General features: G+C 40.5%; 1 protein-coding gene and 1 long non-coding RNA gene across 3 annotated transcripts; one reads left to right on the forward strand and one right to left on the reverse strand.

Moving 5' to 3' along the window:
• Nucleotides 1–1535: 1535 nt before the first annotated feature.
• Nucleotides 1536–20854, reverse strand: tm7sf3 (transmembrane 7 superfamily member 3). 2 transcript variants are annotated; one of them, XM_086146891.1, is made up of 12 exons: nt 20620–20854; nt 13053–13207; nt 8794–8944; nt 8327–8447; nt 6538–6709; nt 6065–6242; nt 4804–4890; nt 3462–3542; nt 3205–3357; nt 2884–2984; nt 2583–2745; nt 1536–2308 (listed from the first exon to the last, which is right to left on the reverse strand). In XM_086146891.1, the coding sequence occupies exons 1-12, from the start codon at nt 20693–20695 to the stop codon at nt 2055–2057; spliced, it is 1692 nt and encodes a 563-aa protein (XP_086003017.1). In that variant the 5' UTR covers nt 20696–20854; the 3' UTR covers nt 1536–2054. The 2 variants fall into 2 exon arrangements, with proteins under 2 accessions (XP_086003017.1, XP_086003018.1); XM_086146892.1 differs by lacking the exons at nt 13053–13207; nt 20620–20854 and adding an exon at nt 9019–9134.
• On the forward strand, nt 2148–5564 carry LOC147234121 (uncharacterized). The gene is made up of 2 exons (XR_015106158.1): nt 2148–2329; nt 3210–5564. It is a non-coding gene; the product is annotated as an uncharacterized LOC147234121 (long non-coding RNA).
• Nucleotides 20855–21392: the final 538 nt, after the last annotated feature.

Genomic DNA, 21392 nt, shown 5'->3' on the forward strand with positions numbered 1-21392 from the left:
CTCCGTGGTGCGCCAGGAGGCGCCCATTGAGGCGGGCCCAGACGGCCGGCGTGACCTCTGTTCCCTTCCCGAGTCACGGCCGGGCCCAGACGGCCGGTGTGACCTCTGTTCCCTTCCCGAGTCACGGCCGGGCCCAGACGGCCGGCGTGACCTCTGTTCCCTTCCCGAGTCACGGCCGGGCCCAGACGGCCGGCGTGACCTCTGTCCCCTGCCAAAACCCGTACTGTTGAGGCCCAGCCTCTGCCGTTCTGTCTGCAACTCGTCCTGTCTGCATCCCGTACTGTTCAGTCTGCCACCCTGCCTGGGGCCCGCCCCGTCTGCAATCCGTACGGTTGAGGCCCAGCCTCTGCCGTCCCGTCCAGTCTGCAACCCGTCCCGTCCAGTCTGCAACCCGACCCGTCCAGTCAAGGCCCAGCTTCTGCCGTTCTGTCTGCATCCCGTCCAGTCTGCGACCCGTCCAGTCTGCATCCCGACCCGTCCAGTCTGCATCCCGACCCGTCCAGTCTGCATCCCAACCAGTCAAGGCCCAGCTTCTCCCGTCCAGTCTGCATCCCGACCAGTCTGCAACCCGTCCAGTCAAGGCCCAGCTTCTGCCGTTCTGTCTGCATCTCGGCCAGTCTGCAACCCGTCCAGTCCAGTCTGCAACTTCAACCGAATAAAAGCGCTTTCCACCCATCTCTGTCCCGAAGTGTGGTTCCCTGCTCGAGTCCGCCCCAGCGCATCGTGACAAGTAAACTTATAGGGGTTGAGTTTTGAAACAGAAACTTCACGGAACAGCCTCTTCCTCCAAAGTTTCACTGGCTTTTTTGGGATCCTGGTGAGAGACACCACACAATCTAACTTTTTCCTCACAAAGAACACAAATGGTAAACCAGCTGCTCTTCACCTGACATTTATTACATATCAAAACATTAAATTACACAGACATTTTCTTCAGGCTTTCTTGGTTAATCAATAAAATCCTGAAAGACATCTTCAGGCTTAAAGAAGAGCACGACCTCAGTGCATCGGAGTAAAAGCTGAGAATGCAACCCTGAGAAGTACGAGTTCTAACACATTTGATGATTTTAGTATCAATCGACACAATTAGAGCTAGAATATGTACACATTAAAATCCAGTGTGCAAATTACAAAAGTACCAAAGAATTCAGTTTTAGCCACTTTAAGACAACACATGTAGGAAGGCAAGTCCAGGAAGACAAAATTGAGATTAAAGCTGTAAGAGAACTTCAAATAATTGACTCACAGATTGAGCTGAACCTGGAATACAAAACATCTCAAACACTACATGAAGTTAAGTCTTTATTTCATGATTTAAACACATAACGCAGTTTGTTTGAAAACCAAACAAAGTGCATGTGGGGGCTTAAGGTGGGGAGATACTGATATATCTCATCTGGACTAGGCATTGGTGATCTTTTTATTTTAACAATGACGTGATGGTTAAGAGCTATTCTTCACTGAAGGTCAAGTTCTTGCACCTGCACAGAAATTTTTAGCTAATATTTGGAAGTATCAATGTGAATTTTAAAATATTTTGTCAGTTGTTCCATGCTTATTTGTGAGTTAAGTGTTTTCAGTTTTGCCAACAGGGTTTATCAAAAATAAATGACCAAAATCCAAGTTGGATTTTGGTCATTGGTCATTTTGGTCAACTCCAGGTTGTAAGTAAAAATGTGTTTCACAAGTTTCCAAATATTATAATCTGTTTTATCGCAGTAAGATGATAATTAAGGGTTTAATACTGAAACTCTTCAGAGCCACAATGCCTTCAGTGTGACTCTTCAGTATGATGTGACTTAGTGCAAAGACAGAACTGAATAGAAGCAACATATATTAAAAAAGCTACACTTCCATTATTAAAACCACATTTGAAAACAATTTGATGATCTTCTTGGCCAGTGTTGGTAATCAATGTGTTAAGACTCTCAGAGCGTCAGTGAAACGTTCCCTCTTGTTGCTGCATCCGTCGCTTCTTTCTACTTCACTGGATACTGCCTCCTTGTGGCTGACAGTTCGACACTCCGCTGTCACATGTTTGTCCCGCAGAGGCTTCACAGGAGCAGAGGTGTATGTTCACCTGCCGGCTCCATGCGCTTGGTGAGCTGCCTTGCACGAGCCAGGAGGCGGTTGGGCAGCGAGGGGAAGTGGTGGCTCGGATCCAGAACGTTGGTCTTGCGGCGTTCTCGCTCCTGCAACCACATGAGGTATGGGCTCGGGGGGAAGAAGGGGCGTGGGCGCTCGCGGTAGAGCTGCAGGATGATACCGGAGACGCCGAGCACCACCCACATGGTGATCATGGCATAATCTTGGAGACAGCAAAAGAAAGGTGTCAGTGTGTGTGTGTGTACGTTTGTGTGTCTCTGTCCAAAAAAAAAAAAAAAAAAAAAAACCTCACTAACCCACGCTTACTGTTCTGTATATTTCCTGTGCGTCGTGTATTTGCAAGTGTATTTGCAGTCCCTATGTCCTCTATTGTAAGTCGCTTTGGATAAAAGCGTCTGCCAAATGCAATGTAATGTAATGTATCAGCTGGACTTGGACGCACAGATCTGACTTCTGATGTGTCAATGGAAACTTACCTAAAGCTTGGAAAGGCACATCAGTGAACGCAGCGCTGAAGTTGTTGTTTAAGAGGCGTTTGAGGATGTTTAGGGTTATGTAGGACAGGCTGGTGTAAATGTAGGCGTTGACTGCCAGAATCACAGCGTAGGCTCCGATCACCCCGCAGGTGGTGATGTTTCCCTGGCAGGAAACACAAAAAGAACGCCATTTGGCTCAATATCGGTCCAAAATTGCAATATGATAGTGTAGAACTTTACATTGCCACTAGATGGTGCGAAACCAAATTCTTCCGAGGAAATGTGGGTTGAATTGAGTTACCTCTCTTGGCCAGCGCACAAAGAAGATTGGCGTGATGATCATGATGCTGCAGAAGGTCACCCAGAAAACTGCATCAGAACGTCGGAACATTTCCAGGTCACCTGAACAGAGACATTTTATTCAATTTGGTAAATTATATTAAACTAGCAGTAATAAGCGTTAAGAAATTGTTTACCAATAGTTTGTTTATGTTCAATGTTGTTTAATATCTACAAATGTGTGACGTTAGTATTGATCTGGGGGGTTTCACAGTGTAAATTAACAGTGAACTTTATGATCAATAACTGTACTACATTACTGGTGCCACTACTTTTCTCTTACCGAAGGGAGTGAAGAGGACCGTAGAGGCGATAAGAAAGCCGAGCATCAGGCCAACCACCACAATGCAGGCAATGACCGAACCGAATCGCCACCAGCTCATCACCAGGAGGACCCCGCCCACCACGCCAATCACGGCCGACACAGCCAGGCGGACTACAGGGGAAGCAGACATGCGATGTTTGGTCTGTCAAATGCAGTTACAGTCGAGATCTTTGTGGCAAAGAAAGTGCAAGTAAATCTAAATAGAAAAGACATACGGTCATAGTTGAGGTCGGTGGTCCTTGTGACCAGCACGAAGAAGAAAAAGGCGGTGAAGCTAAATCCCATACAAAACAACTCTGCAGTGGAGAAGAAGAGCAGGGGTAAGAAAAAAAATAGAAATTAAATGCTGGAGCTTCAGATATGACAGAAGCTGCACTAATGATTCTCAAAGCTCAGCAACTGGAACAGGATGACAACCACATGGCCCGGAATAAAGACCTTTCTTCGGGGGCATCATGGGTTCACTTTGGAACAAATACATTCTGCATCACATGTGAGGGAAACCACGAGAGATGAGAGTGTTAGTGCCATTTTCCATTTTTTGTTATTTAGTCTCAGATTTGGATATAATATTATTGCATTATATTTTGGTGATTGTTGATTATAGCATAATTATTTATAATTACTTTATTGTATTTAATTTTGCTTTTTTGTTGAGTACATGCTTATTCATGGCATATGTATTTATGTTTATGTTAACCAAATAAGGTTCAGAGCGGGTGCTGAGCTATGACGTGATCAGTTCAAATGTGAATTGAGGTAAAACTGTTGGATACCGGGGCTGATTCAGTGAAGGACGGAGCGAACACACTGTTTTCTACCGTCGTCAACAGTAAACAAGCGTAGAGACTCATTCTTTCCGTCTTAGAGTGGTTAAATGAGTGAATACTTTGGCAAATACTTAGAGGGAACTTTAGCCACTACAGAGAGCAAGAGAAATTTTACATCACTGAAACACTCGCAAACGAGGGAGACTACGGTCCAGGCAGGATTATCCAAATTTGGCTCTGCAGGGTTTGCAAGAGGTACCAGCTAATGGAGAGGGGACTTTGGAGAATGGTTTGACCCTTAAAATGTGTTGTATTATCCACACAAATCAGTAATGTCTATTTTTTTAACAGCTGCATTTTAAAATGCTAATTTAAAGGTCCAAAAAGAAGTGCTACTGTTTCCAGGTATTTGCTGAACATCGGTCAAAACAAAGAATGAAGAAAACCAAACTGTAAACACCAGTGAAGAAAACGTATTGATGCAAAAAGTATAGACTTTATGTTAAAAAAAAAAAATCTGGTGAAATAAGAGATGCTCTCTCTTAATTCATTTCTCTAAGCGCATATGAAAGGTATCAGAAGGCTACTGAAACTGAGAGATGGAAGAAATTCCCTTCATGGAGTATGGTTGCTACATGTCCATCCAGGCCTGATTAAAAATGAGTAGAAGCTGTTTCCACAGTTCAACAAATCTATTTATTAAAATCCATACCCAAAACAGGCAGCTGTCAGGCTGGTTCACTGCTGACATCAACCGACTCGTGTTTGATGAAATCAAACTACTCACCACATTTGAAGAATCTGTGCCCGAAGAAGCAGACAAACAGCCCTGCCAGGCCGGTGATGGTGAAAAAGATTTTTGTTGATACCTTCCCTAAAAATGAGAAGAGTTGCCTCATCATTGTTGATGTCAAGAATCAGCTTTTCTAACTGTCTTATGATATTTGCACAACAAAGAAGAAGTGTGTCCCTCAGAGGGACAGAACCACATTTACAGTCATGGAAGAAAGAGGTAAGAGTGGAACTGGCCTGGAAGATGATGGAGGAATATGCAGAAGGAGGGACTGATCTGAATTCATTTACATGTATGAAAAATTTCTGTTTGTGTTTAAGTGTGCATGTATATGGCGGTGATGGTGTTTGGGGGTTGCATGTCTGCCTCCTAAAGGCAAGTGTCTTAGTTTATATAACGTCCTAAAAAAGCTAAAACAGCATTTATCTCCTGAATGGGTTAAAAGCAACCTTTACTCTGTGCTGTTTTCAAAAGCCATGCCGTGTTTATTCCCACTCTATCCTTTTCCAGCTTAGTTTGTTTGTAAAAGTTGATTGCACAGTATTTATTCTTTTCTTCTTTTTTTGACTAATGTACAATTACCACCCTGCAAAATCAAATTATTCTTAGTGAGATTTCTATCTCTCTGTTGGTCAATAAACATCTGATTCTGAAGTGCAATGAGCTATGCCTCATCTACTTCAGTTATGTTAAAAGGGGAAAAAAATCAAATACATTAAAAACCTAAACAAACAAACAAATAAATAAATAAATAAGTATCAGCATTCATTATTTTTACACATATTCCCTAGTTTTCATTGGCTCCAAAGTGATGTTCCACGAAGAAATAACTAAAATCCTAGGTGTTCACATCAAGCAGAAAAAACACTTCTCACTGGAACCTCCTATACAAGGTAAGAAAAGGTCTTCACATTTGTGATTTTGAGCTGTTTGATTTTAGCCTTATCCTGATTTCCATTTACAAATTAAAAGTCAAATTTCTACATTTCAATTTATGAATGTAACTTCTTATAAATGTCTTCATGGACAATTTACTGTGATTGATTCAAATGTACAATACATGCTGATCTGATGTAATTTTTTTAGGTCAAATATTGGTAATAGCATCAAGCAACTTTGATTTAGATGTATTTGTTATAAGTTTTCATGGGATGAGAGTTGTAACGTGAATCAAAATGTAATGCAATAATTACAGCACACAAAAATAATAAATTATCTTCACTTTCTCATCTCTGCAAGCCCAAAAGGTGCTCACCGAGTGTTTGACAGCTGTCCAAGGTGGAAGCAAAGCTGCAGGCGTACGTGTGGACGGGGACGTAAGAGGCTGAGGTGTTCAGGAGCGGATCTATGACAATGATGGAGTAAATGACCCCCTGGCCAGGGATTGAGTTGAACACTGCCATGGTCATATCTGCTGATGACAACGTCATAACCTGCAGGGACATCATGTGATCATGAAGTTGCAAGTAAAGAGGCAACTTCTATTTCTTTTATCTGTCAATAATCTAATCAGGCATCGAGCCTTATTGTTGAATTTTCTGAAAACCCACCCTTTGCTCTTTCAAAGGGCGAGTTAAAGCTGATCTAATTACAGCAAATCATCAAATATGAGCAGCAATGTCTTAGACTCTCCCTCCCCCCACCAACAGAAACAGCCCTGCTCACAGTTCTGCTCAAGCAAAAACATATGACACCATTCTAACAAAGCAAAAGCTTCCTGCTTTATACCCGTTTGCCGTGTTCCACCATCCCTTGGACGTCGGCCACGGCCTGGATGCCACTGAACAGGCTGCGCTCTGATAGGTCGTTCTCGGGCAGAAAGTACTGGTAGATGTCATACTGCAACCGCCATCGTGTGTTGGCTTGAGTTGAGGTGTCACAGGACTGAGGAACATCCCCCCTTGGTGGGAGGAGATGAGAGTTAGAAGCTTGCTTTTCCTAATTTCTTCTGATAAATATGTTTTTCTTACAATCCCAGCAGGACACCATTAGCACTTACAGTAGGTTGGTTTTTGACTGAATTTAGGTTGTGCTGTCACTTAATGGAAATGTAACATTTGTTTTCAAATAAGCTGATATTGTGTTTTTTTTTTAAGTTTTGTTAATAAAACATCAAGTCAAACATCTTTCAAAAGTCAGAAAATTTACTTTAATGAGACAACATATTTTTACACAAATTATAACTAAAATCCAAAGTCTACTTTACATTACAATCCCATCTAATGCACTTAATAGTTACACAGTATTCATTAGTATCATTTCACATGTGTCACATGTAATATTGGAATATTGAACTTTGGTGTCCTAGCGTGGGAATGGTAGGTTACTTGGCTGATACCTTTTTTTTAGTGGAGTAAGACATGTGGTAATATATTTGATTGACTGAGACTAGGAATGGAACGTGTCAGTTTTTTTTCTTACAAGAACTAGTGGCTAACGAATGTCATTCTACATTTCACTGTGCCTGTCTGTCTGGTCCTGAATTCCTGTTGCCTGGTTAGCTTGAATGGGTGGGGCACAATATGAGGGATCATGATATTAGAATCCAAACCCCTGATACTTAGCAGGATTTCGGTGCACAATGTTAGCAGTTAATAACTTTTGTGAAGGACAATGTTAAACAGAGTTAAATCAGTGGTGTCTTGCTCTGTATTTGTAGGGTTTAGCAAGCTCACATCACAGTTATTGTTTGTGTTATTGTCGTGCCGCACAGACAGTTTCTATTCCTCTAAGTGAAGGTGTGAAGAGGATGGGGGCTTTTAAACATAACGGAAGTAATTCAAAACAATGTTTTTTTATGACCCGAACTGCAACCTTGTCTTTTTTTATCCAGTCCAAAGCCCAGACAAATCCAGTGGGTTGGGAAGGGCATCCAGTGTAAAAAACTTGTGATATAACTAAATATGCAAATCCAACTTATGACCTGTAGAGAAGCTTTCTGGATTAAGTGGGTCAAGAAATGAAGTTTTTTTTTGGTGTGAGAGAAGAGGATACAGAGAATAGGGTTGAATGGAGGAGGTTTATTCTCCATGGCAATCCCTGAAGGGGGCAGCCAAAAGAAAAAACAATAATTTTGTATGACCTAAAATTCTACCACATTATTGCATGCTGTATGTAATTTCTAGGAATGGCATTAAAAGTGAAGCTGTGTCAGACAGAGTTTCAGCCTTTTTCTTAGATACGTTAAACATTGTTATAAAGAACTGAAATCAACCATTGTGTTAACCTTTTTGAAGTTCCTACAAATGAACAGTCCCCTTAGAGTCCAGGACCTTTGTTTACAAGTGATAGCTATGTAAAGTGAGCAAGTGAGACTGTCTGCTCTGTTTGATTTCTGGAGTGTTATGCACAATCTTCACAAATATACAATACAGTAATATTACCAGGGAAGAGAGGAGGCTGTGAAAAAATGAGAAAGACATGAAGCATGACTACATTTCAGAGCAGAGACAGTGTGAGGCCGTTTGACCAGGAGTCTTGGCAGGTGTGAAAAAAAGCTGAAATGGGAGGTCATTACCTCCCATATCCTAAGTTGGCTGGGGCAAAACGGATTGTGGTCTCATAGAGGGTATAGTGGAGATGGACGTTCGGGTCAATGTCCAAGTTAAATTCTATGTTACAAGCTCCAGGGACTGGGTCTGAAACATAAACAGTTAACACTGATTTGACAAGTACCAGCAATTTCAGGCAAAAGGAGAACAAACAAAAAAAAAAAATTCTATTGAGGCAGGGTGACTTGCTGGGATGATGTGAGACACAACAGGCCGGCATGATCAACCATGCAGTCAGTCCTCAATTGCACATGAGCTTCCTCATCATAAACCATCATACACTGGGATTATTCAGCTTGTGGCAAAAGTATTCAGGCTTTGACTTTATGGAACTACAAAAAGCTACTTCCTTTTTTTTTGTAAAACAGATTGTACAACAAATGGACAGTGAGATAATGTTCATGGTCCATCAGGTTACGGTCAGAAGTCTTACCTGTGCTGGTATAAGGGAGAATAACCCCAGTGGCTGAAATGGTGTCACCATTAGGAGAAAATAAGAATAAAGACAGGGATGTTTGTCCTGGCTGGAGAGCGGTCAAGAGGCCAGAGTCCACTGCTGTTAGAGAGAGCCCCAGCACTGGAATCTGAACGAGATCAGAAATGCACACAGAAAATGTATAGAAACACACACATAATACAGAGCAATTGAGACAGTTACCTTGAAAAACAACATGAAAATATAATTGTCTGAAAGTCAAAGCAAAAAATGTATACAAAACACTTCCCAAACCAGGGGGCTAATAGTGAAATGAAGTAGCTGATACAAATGAGGACAGTTGGCGGGATCAATCTTGCAGCAAGTGATATTTGCCCTTCATAAACACTGATAACAGAGCTAGTAGTTTGTTTCTTTTGTGGATTAACATGCGAGTCATTAACATAGTCCTGGTTAGGAATTTGCATCCACAGCACGAATACTTTGACAGCTGCCATTTTTAATGGCTCATCTTAAAATAAGATGAGTGAAACACATTTGACCAAAAAGTCAAAGTAAGTGTTTGTGTCTGGAAAGTCTTTGGGCAATTAATTAATTTTGAGCCTATTTTATGGTTTTAACTGTGAAATTTGTGCAATGAAGCTGACATAATTGCAATTAACAATGTGGATAAAGCACAAATAAAATAGTCCACAGCAAATGCACCAATTACTTTGGATGTAAAGTATGTATATAAATGTCTTCATAAAGACATACTCAACATTTTTAAAAACAAAGTTGTATCTGTTTTAGGATTCATATGTTAGATTTGCATATTAGAGTGCCAGGCTGTGCGGGGATTTACTAATTTCAAGATTAACCACATATATGCATGAAATATAGGCATGCATGCCTTCGTTCTTACTTGTGGGTGCACATCTTAACATTAAGTTTTTCTGTGTCTAAACAGAGTTTGTATGTTATTTAAGTAAAAGAAGACTACAACAAGAAGCTTGATAAGATTCATTTGTTCGTTGATGTAGACTGATTTTGTTATTCTCAGTCTTACTCAACTATCATCAAAGGCTACAACCACATATACTTTAAGATAGTAAATAATTCCAGGGAAATGTTTTGTAGCATCGAGGAGTTGTTACATAAGATATGGATTGATGAAAGTTATTTGGTGTTGAAATCAGTGATACATAGAAAATCTTCTATAGGAGGACATTAATAGGGTGAAGAAAATGTGAAACAAAGAGGGCTGAATAGAGGAAGCCCAACTTGCTCGTCATTGATGTCATATTGTGATGTGCAGGGAAAACATTTAGATACAATTTGGGAGAAAAGCTTGAATATACTGCATATTTTCATTTGACTAAGGCTGAATTATTGTTGTGTAACCAGCCTGTAGTACTGTGCCAACACAGTATGACTCTCAGCCCTTCAGCAAATACAATTACTCCTTTGTACAAGCCTAGAGATTTTCAGACCGTACCCGAATGGATAGTGGTACTCCATTTGCTTTGGTTTTGCCTCTATTTATCTAATCTAAATTTTGTCTTATTCTAATCTTTATCCACAGTGGTACACAGGCTTCACAAGATAGTTTCTTGAAATGTGTTATTATGTTGACCAACAATAAGCCACAAATGAAAAGATTTTGCAAAACGGAACTGATTTGAATCCTTATATATGACATGTTGTTACTTTATGTGTTTCTAATACATTGTTTCTTATTTATCTTTCTCCCTGTTAACTCATCATCAGAATGTTTTACACTTACCATAATGTGTTTTGCAGGTTAATTTGATAGGAAACAGTCATACAACAGAATGTTTACCTCCACATGTATTACTTTCCATTCGTCTTTCTTCTTTTGATTTGCTATTTTTTGCTGACTTCCTTTTAAACCTTTGACTGGGACCAACTCTTAGGGTGAAGACTTTTCCTGCTATTAAAAATTTTACATCAATGTCAAAATTTGTTTTCCTTTTCCCTCTTTCCTCCTGAAAAATAAGGTTTAACTTTATTAAGCTACTTAAGTGACCGTGAAGCCTGGACTCGGGTCGAGCTTTCTGGGCCTGACGCCAGAGGGCTTTCCCTCCGGGCTGCCCTGTCTGCCTCTTATGACCACTGGACTGTATATCAGCTGACCGCCACTTCCCACAGTGGGTCAGATGGCCTCAAAAACAAAGCGTCATTCATTAATCAGAGGTAGCTTTAAATTCTTGCCTACCTTCAACTTCACCAGCCAATTTGCATTTTTACCAATTCATCAAGTGTGATACTGACAGAAAGACTGACTTATGGACACAGAGGAAAGTAATTGAGCATGTCATTTGCTCATCATTATCATCTTGCAGCCTATTTACTACAGTGGCCCGAACAGATCAATGGAATCTGTGTGCTCCCTAAACAAGGTCAAACAATAATGTTAGTTTTATAGCCATTTGTGAAAAGTATGAGTATACTGAGGGGTAAGTCAAAACCACACACACACACACACACACACACACACACACACACACACACACACACACACACACACACACACACACACACACACACACACACACACACACACACACACACACAGACAGAGCTGAGAAATAAGAACTAAAAACTGAAATAAGTTAACAAGCAGCCTTTTACCCCGCTGTACACCATTTGTGTATCCTTGTGTATCTCATTGGTTTCACACAACACTAAACCTACGTACTGAATACATAAGATTTTATTCATTCATGCAATGTTTATTTGTTGCAGCGATCAAATTTTCAAAAAAAAAAAACCTTGTAAGTCTTGAGAATAGAAACACTAATGTTGAGCTTAGTTTAACCAAATCAAATTAACCAAATCATACTGTGATGAGTTAAAAGGCTTTTTTGTTTGTAATTTTTTGTCCTTATTTGACTTTACTGGACTATAGTTAGGGGTACTGTGACACATACCATATCTACACATTTGGAACACCTTTCCATTAAGCAGCACATTTGCCGCTTTCCTTTCTGACTCAACATCCGACACGATACTTACACAATATCCACGTCTGAAGTAAGTTTTTTTTTTTGTTTCAACTTTCTGATCTCATTTGTTTTGTTTCCAAACCACCTCTGTGGTACCTTGCATTTCAGTTGAATTTGCAGAGATTTGCTCTTTTTTTCACGACATATATAGACTGGTGTGAACATAACATCCTAACTGCCGGATGTTGTGGTAACTAACAACACCTAACAGTAAGTAGATAAGTGAACTGATGTATAATTCAAAGTTCTTCTACAGGACTGCTGCTTTGTACTCTAAAAATTGACAAGTGAGTCATGAAACACTCTTCAGTGTAAAAATGTACCTGAATGTGGTACATGTGTGGTAATGTGGTTAATGTGCCTTAATGTAGAATGTACAATTGCTTATTCATCCATCCATCCATCATCTTATCCTGCACTCAGGGCTACAGGAGCTTCACACACTCACTCATTTGGGGCAATTTTCCCAATTTTTTCCAATTAACCTGCTGCATGTTTTTGGACTGTGGGAGGAAACACAGACACGGGGGAGAAAATGCAAACTCCATACAGAAAGGTTCCCTTGACAGAATCGAACCAAACTGGCTGTGAGGCCGAAACACTAACAACTGTGCAACCGTGCCACCCGCAGTTGGTTATTGATTATGACCAATCGAATTAAGATTGCAGAAAGGGACATTTTATTCAGCCAGACTGTGTAAAATAAAATGAAGTTAAAAATGTGGATAAAATTGGTCATTACTTTCCAAATCCTTTGCAACTAATTTAGTCTGTAATGTGAGTGATTAATATTTAATTTCGGTTTAGAATCAGTCATTTGGTTATTGTCAATATCTTATTTTGCACATAAATATTTCAATGTGCTTTTCTGTTCTCAATATTGTCTACTGACTCCATTTAACTTCATATACTGAAAATCCCCTCACCAGTAGAATTCTGGTGAAAACAAACCTATAATGACTTGAATTATTGAAATGCTTCAGTGAAACTGGTGGACAGTTTGGCAAAAATAAACATATCAGTTACCAATATCAAATATCATTCATGATTGAGAATATGTAACACACAGATATCGTCGAATGAAATATTAAAGAAATGAGTAACACTTAAAGCATTGTTAAATATGAAAGGTTTACCAGCTAGATGTTTGACAGAGGAAGTAGACCATTCAAGACTTAGATTAACTGCTGGTTCTACCCCATGTAACAAATGTCTCTCAAACAATGGGGAACTTCAGCACTTCCTTACCTTAGTATAAGAGAGTGTGGCATTGTGGTGCTGCGTATGGAACTGAAGGGTCACAAAGGCAAAGTCTGAGGGGATCCTGGACACCTCGGCCTGCACCGTTTCATTCTGGGAGATATTTACATTCTGGAATGTTCCCGGCAAGAAAACCACCCGGTCTGTCACAGAGAGGAAACAGATTTATTTTCACAAATCACATGATAATAACTCATTGATCGAGGAGCGCTGCTAATCACTCTTTCTATACCATAGATTTTATGAAATGTTTCACATTCCTTGGTCACATGCAGAATTATTGGTTAGTTATAGATGCTGCAAATATCTCTATGTTAACTGAGAAATAGTAATCTGGAACAGAACTTGACTGAAAAGTGACAGAAACCATTAAATTCTCAAGCCTTCATCTCTTTATGATGAGACAGCAACTATCTATTGCTAGGGAATCGTTTAGACCAGGGGTGGGCAGTTAATTTCTACAGGGGGCCACTTAAAAAATCTAAAATGTGTTGGGGGACCGAACCAACAATGACTAATAATTTAAATACTGCTAAAATACATTTTCTCATTCAATCTTTTTTATGCATCACTTAAATCAGATTCCTTTGATAATAAGAAATAAGAATATTCTGTTAATATCTATAAAAAATTACAAATTGTCATTTAGGTTCGAAGGGAGTAATTATTAATAATCCTATAAAAGTAAGTTTAAATAAAAAAGCACTATCATACCATCACATTTTACTTTTTTTTTTTTTTTTTGGTTAATTTCTTCACAACTGTAATGGTATGTATTATGCAACAAGTGAATTTCTCCATTGTGATATTAAAAAAAGTCTTACATCTTAAAGATGAACAACTTATCAACTTTATGCATTAACAATAAGTGATTTTAATCGTGTTGATGGTTCAGTGAAATGTTCAGTGAGAAAAGTCAAATCTTTCTGGGCTTCAACAAATGCATTGAAATCTGGTTCAATGTCTTATGTGGATATGTGCAGGACAGATGGGAGGTGATCACCAGTAATGGAAGACCTGTATCTGGACTTGTTAAAACTTAATCACTGAAAATGTCTGCTCACATACATATGTAGTTTCAAAGAGCACAAGGATCTTTTGAGCATGTCCTCTCATGTGTGGAAAGTTCTCTTTGAGTGAAGAGTAAAAGTCAAGCAGTGGGACAGAACCACAGCGCTCTGCCAAAAGTGTCAGACTGCATGTCAATAAGTTCCATCTAAACATCACTGGATGCATTATAAACACTGCAAGTGAAGGGAGAAAAAAAACATGTGCATTTCACTCTCAATTGTTTTTAAGTCTTAAAATCACCTTGAAAACTAAAAATGCAAGGAATCTAACATGGATGAGTACCTGTGGAGCTGATCTGCTGATGGTGTAGCTTGCATCAGTGTTGAGATGTGAATAAGAATATTATCTCTCAGTTGGCTTGCAAGAAACTGCACATTTCTACTGAAAGTTTTGACTGCTCAGAGTTCTCTCTAAAAGACCAACAGTAAGATTTCCTGCGATATTTGGACAGGCATCTGTTGTCACAGCCACCAGCTTGTCCCATTTCAGTCCCAAGTTTTCAACACATACATTTACAAACTCTCTTAAGAAATCATTCCCAGTTGTTGTTCCTTTCATTGACCAAATGCCTGCCAGCTCCTCCATGATTTTGAAGTCTATATTAATCCCGCAATCGAAGATGAGCAGCTGGCAGTATCCCCTATATCACAGCTCTTATCTCAAAGTCATTCATGCTGTCCTTCAGTTGTAGCTCCAGGTTTTTAGCTATGTCCTCAATCCTTGTCGGTACGGCGGAAAAGGAGATATTCTCAAAAGCACCCCCTTTTTTTTCAGGACACATTAGTGCAGACATGTCCACCAAACACTCCTTAATAAACTCTACATCAGAAGATGGTTTGTTCATTCTAGCAGTCTTGTGAGATCTGACAAAAGTTGTCTTGACTGCTGCACCGCTGGATGCCAAGTGTTTTGTTCAAAGTGTCTGTTGAGTTTGCAACTTTCCTAGCAATACAGACGACTCAGTGGCGCACTCTTGATCTGAAAAGTTCTTGTATTTCTTCTCAAGGTTAGTCACGGAGTGACGATGGAGATTGTAATCCTTTAACACAGCCACTTGTGCAAAACAAACTAAACACACAGCTTTACCTTTGACTTCTGTAAACAAATATTTCGCTGTCCATGCCTTGATGAAAACGCAGCATTCAGAATCAACTTTTCTTTTTTACCATGAGTTGACATTTTGAGGAATCAGGGATATTTTCCAGCTAGCATAACTTGTCACTGTGCTGTCAGTAGCGTCAAGGTGCGTGTACCCATGAACAATGTTGTGTTGCATCCACGCCAAAATACTTATTTAAGACTGGCAGAACGCGGGCAAGACAGGGATGCCCAATGGGCTGTAAAATGCCAAGGCCTGATTTAGACCATCACTTAACAGTCCAGGTGATTGTACTGCATTCGAGTCTCACATTCCCTGATGATCAGATAAGCTACATGGTCAGAAGGTTCAGTGACCAAGAGGAGAATGTCAAATTAAAAGCAGTGGGCTGTGATCATATGTCCTGTCAACTATCATAACTCAAAAAAGTATAATTTGTACAAATTGCACTATTTATTATCTTATGTAGGCTATCTGCGATTCAGCCAACATTATGCCCAGGTGGTAACTCATCGGTGAATGTCACTAACTTTTAGCACAGTGGTTAACGCGTCTGCCTCACAGCACAAAGGACCCTGGGCCAATTTTGACAAGGGAACCTTTCTGTGTGGCATTTGCATGGTCTCTCCCGTGTCTGCACACCTCCCACAATCCAAAAGCATGCAGCAGGTTAATTTGAAAAAATTGTGAAAATTACCCCGAATGAGTGAGTGTGTGAATGTTGTAATTCTGTGTGGCTCTGCAATTGACTGGCGCCCTGTCCAGCGAGTATGATGGATGGGTGGATCATCCAAATGGGTCTCACCTAAAATTCAGAACAATGGCTGACTTTAATGGCCACAGAGTCGCTGCTATGACATCATAGCAGCTTTGACCCTTATTACAAAGCCTGTTAGGATACCTAAAAGCAGGGTAAAAGCACAGTTGTCAGGTCTTCTATAAAAGGCCAAATGAAGAGGTTCTGTCTGTGACCAACACTGAGAAGTCACACTGCCACATGACACATTCCATCACGGCAAGTTGAACTAGCTAGTTAAACTTGTAAAGACTCTCAACATCTTACAGGCAATTGTTTGAAATTTCCAACTGATCAAAATATAGATAAAGGCTTTGATTTTCTTCTTGCATAAGTCTGTTGTTCTTAAAAAAAAGGGGAAAAAAAGACAATGTCAATACCTATGATTAAAGGATGACTTGGCTGATTGCCCATGCACTTTACCTTAAGATTTTAAGTGTTTTCATCTGTTTAGCGGATGGCGGTTGCTGCCGCCACCACTTCAGATGACTGCTGTAGCAGCAATCCAACGGTGACATCTAACAATTTGAATTCATTATAAAACTGAACTGGTTCCCAAACCAGTCTGTAGAGGATTACATTGTAGAACCATTGAAATTCTATACCTCAGTTTGAAAAAAAAAAAAAAAAAAACTAATTAAAAGAAAAAAAAAAAAATTACTTTATTATTCCAAGTGTTAAATTAATACTCTTGCTCTATCTTATTTTAGTTGATGGCTTTTGTCTGCTATGGCATTCGTCTCATCTCTGACCTTTCTTCACTGTTCACCTCTAACTGATTGACAAAAAAAGGCCACAAAACCTTTCAGCAAAAGATTACAGATAGCTGCTTTTAACATTGTCTATCACATGCACAGCATCAGCTATGGTCTTTTCATAAAGGCAGAAACAATTATAGTTTAGCAATTGTCTTTGGCAGGTTTCAAGGGCTGACATATCACTAGCACTGCACTGTTGTGTCTGAAGATGGGACAAAACGCTAGGATCATGAAACCTCTGCTATGCTATTGTCTGATATGGTTGCTTGGCTGATAAAGAAATGGAGATCGATTTACTCATCACATTCAGTTATACATACAGCACAACAGTAGTGAAATTATACCACTGCATTTAACCCATCATTGATAAACCATGAACAGAAAGCAGCCACTAAGAAGCGCCAGGGGGGTAGTTAGGGGTTCAGTGTCTTACTCAACAACATTTCAACAGGCTAGGCAAAGCCGGGAATCTAACCAGGAATGCTCAGTTCCAAGGACGACCGGGACATAGAGAATTGTGTACATGATGAAGTATCTTATATATTAATCTGGATTTGTTGCCGAGGTTAGACATAGTACCTTATCTATACTGAACTGGTGCTGCCAGTGTTTGATTTTTCCTAAGTGGACTACAACCCAAAATCCATCTTATAGTGTTTATTTATGATATTGTTAAAATATAAACAAGCCTTACGTTGCGCTTGCATATGAAGCTGCACGTCTAACACTTAGCAAATGATTTTAGTGTGAAAACCAAAATGAATTTCAAAACAAGCGTCTCTTGCTTTTCGTGTAGATTTGGATTATTCAATCTAGATTTTTTTTTTTTTGAACCTGTTCTAGCTCTGTCACTGCATACAACAGAAGTCTTCTCACTTGTCTCCAGATACACAGATTACAATGAAATAGAAGTTCAAGATGATGGTCATTCTCTCTTTGTTCAGGTCTCCATGCAAGATCTCACCTTGCACCATGCAAGATCTCACCTTGCACCATGCAAGATCTCACCTTGCATCATGCAAGATCTCACCTTGCACCATGCAAGATCTCACCTTGCACCATGCAAGATCTCACCTTGCATCGATTATCATGAGGAAGGTGAGGGATCTACCCAGAACTATACGGCTGGACTTGTTTGCTGACCTGTAGAGAGCTGGGACCACAGTCTCAAAGAAAACCATTAGTACCACACTATACCGTCATGGATTGCTTTACTACAAAGGGGACAGGACAACTGCACCGTATTGAGGGGAGGATGGATGGGGTCATGTGTCGCAAGATCTTTGAGCATTGAGGAGAGTCTGGTCCACCATTTGCCGGCTCAGGAGGGAGAACCAGTGCTCTGTCAACACTGTTTACAAAGCTGACCTCAACTCGAGACATTGTGGATTATTGGTAGGAATACTTCAGAGACCTTCTCAACCCTATTGAAACGCCTTTCAATAAGGAAGAAGAGCTGGGGGACTCTGGAATGGACAGACCTAGTTCCGGGGCTGAAGTTGCTGAAGCAGTTTATAGGTTTTTCAGTACTGGGGCTCCTGGGGTGGATGAGGTCTGCCCTGTGTTCCTCAAGGCTCTGGATGCTGTAGGGCGGTCCTGGCTGACATGTCTCTGCCACATTGCATGGATGTTGGGGGACAGTGCTACTGGACTAGCAGATCGGGATGGTGATCCCCCTTTTTATAAAAGGGGGATCGGAGTGTGCTCCAACTACAGGGGGATCACACTCCTCAGCCTCCCTAGTAAGATCTATTCAGCGGTGCTGGAGAAGCGGGTCCGCCAGGTCGTTGAACCTTGGATCCAGGAGGAGCAGTATTGTTTTTGTCCTGGTCGTGGAACAGTGGACCAGCTCTATACCCTCGACAGAGTCCTCGAGGGGGCACAGAGGTTTGCCCAACCAGTCTACATTTGTTTTGAGGACCTGGAGAAAGCATTCGACCGTGTCCTGCAGGAAATCCTGTGGTGGTGGTGGTGGGGGGGGGTCTCTGGGAGTATGGGATATTGAAGCCTGTCTTACAGGATGTTCGGTCCCTGTATAATCTGTGTCGGAGCTTGGTCTGCATTGCTGGTTGTAAGTCGGACCCATTACCGGTGAGAGTTGGACTCCGCCAGGGCTGCCCTTTGTCATCAATTCTGTTCATAACTTTTATGGACAGAATTTCTATGCGCAGCCAAGGTGCCGAGGGGATCCACTTTGGTGGCTGCAGGATCGACTCTCTGCTTTTTCAGATGATGTGGTTCTGTTGGCTTCATCAGGCCATGATCTCCAGCACTCACTCGAGCGGTTCGCAGCCTATTGTGAAGCGGCCGGGATGAGGATCAGCACCTCCAAATCCAAGACCACAGTGCTCAACCGGAAATGGGTGGAATGCCCACTCCAGGTCGGGGAAGAAGTTCTGCCCCAAGTGGAGGAGTTCAAGCTCGATGGAGAGCCACTGCTCCTCCGCACAGATAGGAGTCAGATGAGTAGGCTTAGGCATCTGGTCAGGATGCCTTCTGGACGCCTCCAGGTACAGGTATTTCGGGCATGTCCGGGGGAGACCCCGGACATGCTGGAAAGACTATGTCTCCATGCTGGCCTGGGAATGCCTTGGGGTCCCCCCAGAGGAGCTGGACCATGTGGTGGGGGAGAGGGTGGTCTAGAAAATATATTCCAGATCTTTTGATCTTTATTGAAATTCTAGTGGATTACGCTTTCAACCCCTAGTATCTGCACAAACTGAACCAAAGCATCTATGTCAAAGAACCCGCAAAGGATAAGGAACTCTCTTAATAGTGATTTAAAGCATTGTCCTTTTTAATGCGATGACTTCAGTTTTTTTTCCATTAGTGTATCAAATTATGACATGTGAAATTATAATGACAATCATACTTTTGCTTATATTTTTCCAGTAATATCCGGGTATGACAGAAGGACAGAGTGGGTGGGTAAAAGGGCCAGCCAGCAACTATCAACTCGATCATCCAAAAGATAGTCTTAGTTGTTGTGTTGTTACTCAGGAACTCTTAATGCCAACATAATAAAAAAATAAATTAAAGCCTGTTTTGTTTTTTGTTTTTTGCATCTGAAACATCACAATGTTCATGCTATTTCCTAAAGGTAAAATTTTCAAAAAAGATGATAGTGTATGGCATCACTTGAAAAGGAAAAGATCAACAACAGTCAGATGGTTTATTATTACAAAAGTAGTCATTTATTCTTTTTATTTGTTACCCTGGCTTATGCCACATCCACTAACATGAAGTGGGTGGAATAAATAGTGATCTATGTACTATACAGTCAGTCTATTCCTGTCTAAATGTTTTGACTTGGCTAGACATGTGTATATATATAAATATGTAGCTTCGATGTTCTGGAATTGTTTTGTTATCTCTATTGGATGAATAAAAAAGCAATACGCATCTAATGTTTTATGGGGGGGTCTCGGGACTTCACAAAAAAAAAATAAGATTATGGCGCAGTGTATTACCAGAAAATGCAGTGAGCTGCTAGAAACAATAAAGATGTTAAAAACAACAATGATAAATTTAGGTTGACAACAAGCTGAAATAACTTAAAAATAATAATAACTTATTCTGAAAAATAATACAGACCTGGTCGACTTCTCTTCGACGTTATGGTAAAATGGACAAGGAAAGTCCAAGAAAAACTATTTTACCGTGCCAGCGTAGCTCCGCAAATTATGAAGTGACAAAGTCATATGAACAATAGTAAATTTAATCCTGAAAATAATGTTCACATGTCTCAAAAAGGTAACTTAAAAGAACGGCGTATCATGTCGTGGAAAGGATAAACTAAAGCCCGTCCAACTGCTAGCAACAGTTACTCACTTTCCACTTGAGCTTGAATTTCACCAATCACTGGAAACAGCAGGAGCAGCAGCGGGGAACAAATCCATCGAAACATGTTCCCTTAACTTGACGACGAAATGCTTCTAACTTTCAACTTTCAGTCATTAATAACATCCGGTGTTTTGGTTGTACAAGTCCATGTAAACACAGAAGTGACATGCTGAGACGACGACAGACGGGTCAGGACGCTTTTCGCCGCTCTGCCTGATAGCTGAGGGAATTAGCTACGGAGAGAACTACGCCTTAAAGTCTCGCGATAACTCCCCTCAGTCAAACTGGAGAAATTTCAGTGGCGGGCCCCCCTGTCCAAAAATTTGCATGCATTGACGAATTACCTCTCCTCTTCGAGTCCCATTTAATTCCCAATCCGTCGTTGTTTGATAATTAGAATTGTTTTACGACAATTATAAATATATGACACAATAAACAAAATCAGCTATTGGTCGACCTGAAGCAACATTGTGTTCAAATTTCCAATGTATTTTTTTATGACAAGCACACGCGCTTACATGTTGAAAGGGTGTCAAGACTCCCCCAACTTTTAAATGTAATATATTAGAAATCATTAGAAAACTTTTATCAACATCCCATTTTAAGGCACGCTAGGGTATAGCAAATCAACAATTGGAGTCAAAGATATAATGCTCTTTGGAAGATAGCTTTAATTAAATAGAGCACAGATAATGGAAACCCAGGGGGTCTTTCTCTCAGCGCTAACAGTTGGCCTGAGGGTGCACTCCCCTGTTATGGTA

The sequence above is a fragment of the Fistularia commersonii genome, chromosome 5 (assembly GCF_037954325.1).
Source record: "Fistularia commersonii isolate RoL2024-O1a breed Wild chromosome 5, RoL_Fcom_v1.0, whole genome shotgun sequence".
NCBI classification, from domain to species: Eukaryota; Metazoa; Chordata; class Actinopteri; order Syngnathiformes; family Fistulariidae; genus Fistularia; species Fistularia commersonii.